Source organism: Chrysochloris asiatica, unplaced genomic scaffold (genome assembly GCF_000296735.1).
Source record: "Chrysochloris asiatica unplaced genomic scaffold, ChrAsi1.0 scaffold00034, whole genome shotgun sequence".
Classification (NCBI taxonomy): Eukaryota; Metazoa; Chordata; class Mammalia; order Afrosoricida; family Chrysochloridae; genus Chrysochloris; species Chrysochloris asiatica.
Genome location: NW_006408552.1, coordinates 20,063,508 through 20,072,344, shown reverse-complemented (window position 1 = coordinate 20,072,344; position 8,837 = coordinate 20,063,508). Strand labels below are relative to the sequence as shown.

At 49.4% G+C, this 8,837-nt stretch overlaps 2 protein-coding genes across 2 annotated transcripts in view; both read left to right on the top strand.

Moving 5' to 3' along the window:
* Positions 1 to 6,294, top strand: part of FAM20C (family with sequence similarity 20, member C) — a 74,760-nt gene extending 68,466 nt beyond the window's left edge. Inside the window, exon 11 of the mRNA XM_006859889.1 lies at positions 5,949 to 6,294. Within this exon, the coding sequence (XP_006859951.1) occupies positions 5,949 to 6,294 (346 nt within the window). The remainder of the gene's footprint in view (positions 1 to 5,948) is intronic.
* Positions 6,295 to 6,304: 10 nt separating this feature from the next.
* LOC102839057 (forkhead box protein L1-like) lies at positions 6,305 to 7,593 on the top strand. Its single transcript, XM_006859888.1, has 3 exons — positions 6,305 to 6,411; positions 6,773 to 6,941; positions 7,192 to 7,593. Exons 1-3 carry the CDS (start codon positions 6,305 to 6,307, stop codon positions 7,591 to 7,593), a joined length of 678 nt encoding a protein of 225 aa, XP_006859950.1.
* Positions 7,594 to 8,837: the final 1,244 nt, after the last annotated feature.

The following is an 8,837-nucleotide window of genomic DNA, read 5'->3' as shown; positions in this document are numbered from 1 at the left end:
ACCTCTTGAAACTGTTGAACATTAACCATTTCCTTTTGGTACAGTGACTCTGTGTATTCCTTCCATCTTCTCTTGATGCTTTCTGCATCATTCAATCATTTGCCCAGAGAATCTTTCAATAACGAAAGCCGAGGCTTGAATTTTTTCTTCTGTCCTGATCCCTGTGGTAGTGGGTGCTTATATGGGGAGATGGGCTTCCAGTAAGCTGAAGAACCATAGTGAGTCCTAATGTACGAAGCTCTTTCTCAGACCCAGCTTCTCTGGACTCCTGTGTAGCGCTGGTCTGTGAACCACAAGGTTGGCTGTTCAAATCTACCAACTGCTCCTTAGAAACCCTATACAGGGTCACTATGACTCGAAACTGACTTGACGGCACTTACCATCAACAACATCCTGAGGTAGCTGCAGACTTCTTATGAGCCTCCAGAGTCCCAGGATGTTGCTCCTGAGAGTGTTTGCTGTTTCATATATATACAGAGTCTTGCGTTTGGTGCTTCGTTCATTCAATTTAATACCTTCCTATTAATAAAGGGAAGCAAGGAACCGACTCGACGGCACTGAACCACAAGCATAGCACAGCTTACAACCCTCCTGGGGCCTCCCTCCTGAAGTAGTTTATCACTAAAGACTTTCTCTGAGGGAAAACTTCCCCAGTGCTTTTCCTGAACACGGGCACAGAGAGCCTAGGGACTAAGGCAATTCACAGAGAGCACAGCTGAGGGGCAGCAAAAGGTCGTGAGCAGAGACACGAACCCCAAATAAAACCTGAACCCACTGCCGATGAGGTGGTTCTGACTCACAGCGACCCTGTAGGGCAGAGTAGAACTACCCCATAGGGTTTCCGAGACTGCCAGTCTATACGGGAGCAGACTGCCTGATCTTTCTCCCTCAGAGCAGTTAATGGGTTTGAACTGCTGACCTTTCAGTTAGCAGACGAGTGTTTATCTTCTGAGCCATCAGGGCTCCTTAAACCAGGAGAGCTATGAAACATACAGTTTTCATGTCTTGATGGGAGAATTTCTACAATTCCTTTAAATCAATTGGAATCTGGCTTAAATCACTTGCATCTGAAATACTTGCAAGTAATATATACACATTTTTCTAATAAGAAAATTGATTCAGAGAATGTAGGGGGTTTCTCCAAAGTTACACAGTTTATACCTTGTGTTGTTGTTACTGTTGTTAAGTGTCGTCAAGTCTGTTCTGACTCATAGTGACCCTGTCCAGTGCTTACCTTACAGTGCCATGCCCGGACTCCTATAACCTGTGAATGGCATTCAAATCCTAGTATGCTCATCTCAAACCGTCGTCCCACCTCTGTCTCTGTTTCCCTGCCTCTCTCCCTTCCTGTTTCTTTCTCTATCTCTCTGTTTCTGCCTCTCTAGCTCTGTCTCTCCTCATCTCTATCTCTGTTCCCTCTCCCTTCTTCCACCTTCTTTCTTTCTATGGATCACATTTTTTAAAAAACAAAAACACAAGCTTCTAATATTTTTCTACTGGTTTATTATTATTATTATCGAATATACCTCACCATCCAATGAGCAATATCTGTTCATGCCCTGGACTTACAAGTAGGAACCAAAATGTTTGATATTTGGAATAATTTCAGTAAATTGAGTGGTAGACTGGGTTGTGGATCCCAAGTTCTCAGCACATGAAACATGAGAGTCTGATGAAATATTAAAGGGGACAGACATACTACCAACCCCGTAAGTGCATTTTCAGGGCAGAGTTTATATTGTCTGTCTTGTTCTTTCTTTGGCTGTTCATCTCACTTAAGTGTAAGGCTCTGCAAAGAATTTTTTAAATGTTACATTTTGCTTCTGAAATGAAAGCAGCGATGATCGCTTGCCAAGAAAGAATCACAAGTTGCTAATTGCAACCATTTCTGCTGGCTGGCAAACGCACAGGCTCCACCTCGGTGAATTGGGAAGTTATTGAAGAGCTTGCTGTGTGGGTTTGGAAAAGCGACTTGAATATCATTTTCGTACTTCCTCTTTAAATCTCTTCATACATCATTCATTGAGTGCTGGGAAGCACAACGGCCACATCTCCTTTCTTCAACCCTGAAGCACTTCTAGCATCACTACTTCGAAAATGGACTCCCAGTGTGGCTCTGTAGGATCAACACTGGACTGCGAACCACAAGGTTAGCAGTTCAAATCCACCCGCTGCTCCTCGGAAACCCTGCACGGGGTCACTCTGAGTCAGAACCAACTCAACAGTACTTCAAAACAACAGCTTGCAAAACGCTAGGGCGTTCCCATTGACTTGCTACGATTCTGCTGTGTGGGCTGGAAAACAGTAAATACCTGATAAGTTGGCTGAGTGATCGAACCTCACAAAGCTACTATTCTCAACAAATTAAATTTAAAGTTTGCGTCTGATTTTTAAAGAAACTCTCCCATAACATGCCCATAGCTACAAATTATAAATAGTCTTCTCAGAGGCATTTCCATTTATGGTTTATGAATGAATTTATGGCATATGCAATTCTGTGGCCATTGAATATCAAGGTTTTGAAGAATTTTATATGATACCTGTTTTGCACATGGAACCCACACTCCAAGCACATGTATCAGGCATGTGGACAGTGGTTCGCTCTGAATTAAAGAATTTCATGGGTGATTTCTATTTTATGCCTTGCTCTACTTTATGAGTTTTCTGTAACAAACATGTATTTTTAATAAAAGTGCAAATGTGTGCACTTTTAAATTTTTTATATTAAAAATATATGTAACAACAACAACAAAAATTATATGTAACAATATCATAGAGAAAAGTTTGATATCCCTTATATTCCTCTCTCCTTCTTCAAGGTCAAGTACAATTGTAATTTGGTCTTCAATGGGACATGACTTTATATATTTGCCACTTTATATTTATATATGTGTTTGACACAATACAAGTCATATTCATTTGTTGTTGGTTGCTGTCAAGCAGATGCTGACTCATGGTGCCCCCCAGGTGTTACAGAGTAGAACTGCTCCATGGAGTTTTCAAGGCTGTGACCTTTGGAAAGTAAGTTGCCAGTATTTTCTTCTGATGCACCGCTGAGCCTTCAACCACCCGACTTTCAGTTTGTAGTCAAATGCTTAATAGGTGGCATCGTCATAAATGGAATCATAGTATACTTGTTGTTCTAGGACTTAGCTGTTCCATTTGATGCTTGAGATTAATTCATTTAACTGCTAGTTTCCACCCAAACATATACCCTGAGATTCTGTTTTAGTCCTTTGAGGACCTCCGTGTTTTAGGGATTGTCAAGGAATCCTGAAACTAAAGGTTTGTGCTGCCTAGCACCTCTGAGTCTTGGAACACTGTTGGCAAGTACAGAAAGATGGTGAGAAATATGTTAAGACTTAGTGCATCTTCTCGGCAGTTGTTATAGTTATTGTTAAGTGTCATCGAGTCAGTTCCGACCCATAGAGCTCCTGTATAGGGTTTCCGAGGAGCAGCTGGTGAGCTTGAACTGCCGACCTTGCAGTTCAAATGGCTTTGCAGTCTGGTGCACCACACCAGGACTCTGCCCTTATTCTTTCTTGTTTTGTTTGTCCTCGTGGTCTGAGGCTGGGTGTGGGCTGGTGTGTGACTCTCAGGGAAGGAGTTCCCAGATGTTTGCCAGATGTCAGGTCTACTCAGCTTGCATCCAGACCTGCAAAAACTAGAGGATGGACTGGGTTCCAACTCACAAATCCAGTCTCAGCAGAATCTCCATCTCATTTTAAAGTGTCTCCTGGTTTTATAAACAGCACCAAATCCCACCAGGGAGTTATGGCACGCATTGCTGCATGGGATAGGGGGCCAGAGTCTTGTCCCAAACCAAAAGCCCAGATGCAGCCAGGTGTCTCCCTTCTGTGGACCTCCACTGTACCACTACCCTCCTCACTCCTCCACCTCATACCGCCCCACCCCTGCCCCACTCACATCTCCAGGTGGCCACTCCTGGGGAGCAGGGTTTTGATAGACAGAACTCTTAGATTAGATAGAAGTTGATTTCTAGCACTGACTTTGACCTTCACCGGCTGTGGGATTCTGGGCATGTCACTAACTACCCCCTCCCCTCCACCCACCCACCCACTCTCTTAGCTTCTTTTCTGGATAATGGGAGGGGGCCTATCAATCAAGCCTTTTGGAAGCTGCTCTGAAAAGAGTAAAGGTATCACTATTTCCAGGATAAATACCACCAGCTACTCGGTGGATCTCCACAGGGAAGGCATACTTCCTGAGGCTGGTCAGCAGGTGTGAGCTATGGAAGGGCTAAGTATGCTGCCCACAGGGTGCTCCTTGGCGAGTGAGGTAGAGAACATGGGGTTCTATGTGGTCCCCAGAAGCCCCTTCCCTGTGAGGGCTGGCCACAGAGATACAGGCGGGACCAGGAAGGCTCTGAGGTCCGGTCCAGGTCAAGGACCATTCCCAAACTCAGTGATGTGCTGGACCATCAAGCCAGTCAGGAGAGGGCCTGTCATTCAGCTAGCATCCCCAGATCTCCCTGGTGACCTTGGACTACAAGGAGACAAGCTCCAGGGTATTGGCTTTTGGGTCTGCAGAACTCTCAAAGCTCATCTGAAAGTTTGTGGGTAGAAGTGGAGAGAGGAGGGGAGCAAGATGAATGGGGGCATGGGTGTCAGGATTGGTGGAGGACCCCAAACACAATATCAGGCACCTGGGTTCCCTCCCCACTTTGGCACCAACGCACTAGGCACCAGGGCTATGCGGGCCCATCTGATGGTTTTCACATGGTCAGACATCTGAGTATCCGCAGAGTGAGAGGCCCCAAGACTATTCAGCACCTTTGTGACTGAACTTTTGATCTCCTTGTGTGATTCACACACAGCTGTAAGAAGTAACACAGAGTGAGCCCGTGATGTGGCATGGGGGTGTGCCCTGTACCCCAAAACACCTTTAGAATGGGTAACACCACAATGACTGAGTATGAAATTGTTGTGCATTGTTTCAGTAGAAATTTATTATTGGATTTTGTGTATTATTCTAACGATGAGGATAAAGCGGAACTATTGGATGGCTTGGGCCTGACTTAGCACCTGGGCTGAAGCCGGGCAGCCAGCCAAAATGTGCAGAACAGGGGGCCTGCAACTTTGCACCCAGGTGGCTCCCTGGGGGTGCCAGGGTCTCTCCTCCAACGAGACCCTCCAAAGAGACACTCCCAGCACTGTGAAGGTCTGTAGGCCCTTCTTACCAAGAAGGGGGGTAGTGGGTCTCCTGGGGACACCTATGAGCAGCCAACAGGCCTAGGCCTGTGTCATCTCAGAACTGAGGGAGTTTTCTGGAAGAAGCCCTTGTCCTAGGCTTCCTAGGCTCAGGGAGACACAATACAGGGATCAGCCAGAATTCTGCGCATCATCTACTGAGATGCCTCCGGTGGAACATCCACTGTGAAGAACAAGAGCATCCCCTAAAACCCAGGCTCACTACTCCCCTCTGTGTCCCAGCCAAGGCCCCACCCCTTCTCTTCCTTTCCCTCCCATTTCCCTCTGTACCCACAGACCCAGGGGACAGAGCTGAATTACTGGTTCCAGTTGATATCTGGAAGTGCGGTCCTTGGAGAAAGTGTAATTCTGTGCAGCATGGGATGAGAAGGTCACAAGGAAAGGTTGGATGTGGTGTCTCAAGCCCAACTCTGGCCCAGGGCCCCTGGAAGTGCCTTTCCTATTCTAGGAGGGGAGATGCTCCCTAGGCCCCACACACTGCCATTCCACTGCTTCGAACCCGTGGCCAACCAAGGACTAAGGTACCAAGGAAGTCCCCAGAGTCCTGATGTGGCCATGTGGGTTAATGTGCTGGACTTCAAAGTCACTTTGAACCTCATGGTCTGCGGTTCAAGTTCATCAGCTGCTCCTCTGAAAACTATACATGGCCACTACAATAGTATGCAAAGGACCAGGTGCCTGAGGGGCGCCTTTGGGGACCCCCAACCCTGAACGCAGCGAGGCCCGAAGCAGCGGTGCAGGCCTATGGAAGCTGCCCCCAGCTCCTCTCATCGGACCACCCAACAAGCTACTCCCTCCTCCCGCCGCCGGTCAGAGGGTCACCGAGAACCATGGCTCGGCTCCTCCGCCCCCCCAACCCCCGCGCCGCTGTCACCGGTGGCTAGGGCCTCCTCGCGCCGGGATTGGACGCATGAGAGCGAGGTGGGGCGGGCGGAGGACCCCAGAAACCCCGGTTCCCGGCTCCCGCGCAGAGCAGACGCGGCGAGCTCTCGGCGGGAGAAGCTGGCTCCAGCTCCATCAGGACCGGCGGGCGGCGCGGAGGCGGTGGCAACAGCAGCTTTAGTCGTGCCAAGATGTTTGACAACACGCAGTACCCCTACAATTGCTTCAACTACGATGCCGACGACTTTCCGGCCGGCAGCTCAGATGAGGAAAAGCAACTCACACGGCCCGCGTACAGGTGACCTCAGGGATGGGTGGTGAGGACTGCAGGCTGCGATCCTCCTCCGGGGGGACCTGTCCCGGAAGGAAGTCGGGAGATGCTTTCTTTTCTCAGCCTGGGCTCAGTTAGGCGCAGTGCACGTTGGGGACAGCAGGGAAGTTCTCTTGAACTCTCAAAGAGGGTCCCCCCAATTCAGGGGAAGACAGTTTGGGGTCTGGGTAGAAGCGGAGTCAGGGAATCCCAGGGGTCACATACCGACCTCCATCTCCAACACCCCAACGGCGTCCTGAGGGGGCGACCTTGGGAGGGGGCCCGGCGGGTGGAAGGGCGCTCGGTGGAGACTCCAGACGGCTGGGGGCTCGCCTCCCCCCCTTCACAGCTACATCGCGCTCATCGCCATGGCAATCCAGCAAAGTCCGGAGGGTCGCGTGACCCTGGCGGGCATCTACGACTTCATCATGCGGAAGTTCCCCTACTACCGCGCCAACCAGCGTGCCTGGCAGAACTCCATCCGACACAACCTGTCCCTCAACAGCTGCTTTGTCAAGGTGAGTGCACCCCAAGCCAGCGCCGGGCCCCATGCAGGAGGGACTGTCGCATCCATGGCTGCAGAAAACCTTATCCTAAGAAATGAAACCTCTCTCCCAGACCCCGTACCCCATGGGTGGGAAAGCGCAATGTCAGGGGCTCCCTGGATACGCGCCCACGCGGTGCGCCGGGAGCCCAGGGGCGCACGGGCGGTCAGCCGCGCGCGCAGTGGAATCGTCCAGCGCCTAGTCCCTCACCGCGCGCCGCCAGGTGCCCCGAGCCGAAGGCCATGAGAAGGGCAAAGGCAACTACTGGACGTTTGCCTGCGGCTGTGAGTCTCTGCTCGACCTCTTCGAGAATGGGAACTACCGTCGCCGGCGCCGACGGCGCGGCCCCAAGCGGGACTTCAAAGAAGAGGGAGTCGGAGCGCAGGAGATGGACGGTGCCCGAGGATCCCTCAGTTCGCCCCAGCCCGTTGGCGCTCCCTTGTCACCAGCCCCTGCCGGCCAGGTTGCGCCCCCGCCCCCCGCCAGCCCCACCACGCTGGGGAAGGCGGATCACCACCGGGACATCAAGTTCAGTATAGATTACATACTCTCCTCCCCTGGGCCCAGGTCGCCCCATCCCACGCAGGAGGGCAAACAAATGAACCTCTGTTTTTGGACAATGTGAGGTGGGATTTGACAGATTTCAATTGGCCTGGAACCTTTCTTCCTGCAAGAACCTCTGAAAGGGTGAATTCAGCCAATCTTGAAGCAAGAAGTCCAGGTATTGCGGATCTCACAAACTTCTCCACATTCCGGGCTTTTAAACCAGCTCTGGGCTTCCAGAGACACAAATGGATCTCAAGAAAATTACTCATTTTGCTTCTGAGGCTTTCTCCACTCAGAAATCAAGATTCCCTGCAGGAAAAGTCCCAAGTGAACTCCAGATGGATTTAAAGATCAGCTGTAGGTTCACCCAGAAATCATACCCAAGGAGTAGAAATATCAGAGTGTTCAGAGTGGAGTTCACTCTGAGCTAAAGTGGCATTTCACCCCTTGATCATGTAAGAACCTGCACACTGTGGTCCCAGTGGGGACATTAGTAGATGTTTCCAGTGTTACCCCTACCCCAGGGGTGTTTACTGTGGGGGAGGTTAGCAGAAGTGACAAATATATCTTGTGTTGTTGTCAGGATATTTGGATGATGGCTTCAAAGATTCCTTGCACTTTTTTTTTTTTAATCTATAGGAAATAAGGAAAGAAAGCGGGAGGGAGGGAGAGGCCCATCTTGGTGTGTGGGGGGAGGACTCTTGTAAACTCCATGGCTCAACTTCCACTCAGCTGGTTTCCCTCGAATGCAGCCTCCGGTGGCAGGCGACTGATAAAATTCCTGGTACAGTGTGAGATGTGCAATTAAGAATGTGTACAACTGCAAATATCTGAAATGGAATTGTGCACTCCATTTGCAATGTAAATGATTTAATTACGGCATAGAGTTGGGCATTTAACACACACACACAATTATACACAGTAAAACTATTTGACCAACCTGATCATTTTTCACTAGCCCATTTTTTTTTTTTTTTGGCGTTAATTGCTTTCTGTGACTTAATTTGAACATTAGTATGGATTACACCTAATCTGATCCACTAAGTGACAAAGGCTGCCTAATTTTGTTAACAGCAAAAATATACCCAGGGAACGAGCTGTCTCTGTTGAGAATTATATTGTCACGCTTTACTGAAGTGTCTTAAAGACAGGAGCTGGAAAGAGGTGCAGGTGAACAGGCTGCGGATGGACTGACCCCAGCCATTCGAAGCCTCAGGTAATACGGGTATTGTCTCCCAGTCACAGGCGGGTATTGTCTCCCAGTCACAGGCGTTGGCATTTCCTTGCATTGTAGTCATTTACCTGCCCCGGAAAGAGAAACTG

What these genes read in the sequence shown, in the direction of transcription:
- LOC102839057 (XM_006859888.1), top strand. Translation starts at nt 6,305, where the DNA reads ATGTTTGACAACACGCAGTACCCCTACAATTGCTTCAACTACGATGCC. An exon ending in CTCACACGGCCCGCGTACAG is followed by an intron (nt 6,412 to 6,772) that starts GTGACCTCAGGG and finishes CCCCCTTCACAG; the next exon opens with CTACATCGCGCTCATCGCCA. An exon ending in TCAACAGCTGCTTTGTCAAG is followed by an intron (nt 6,942 to 7,191) that starts GTGAGTGCACCC and finishes GCGCGCCGCCAG; the next exon opens with GTGCCCCGAGCCGAAGGCCA.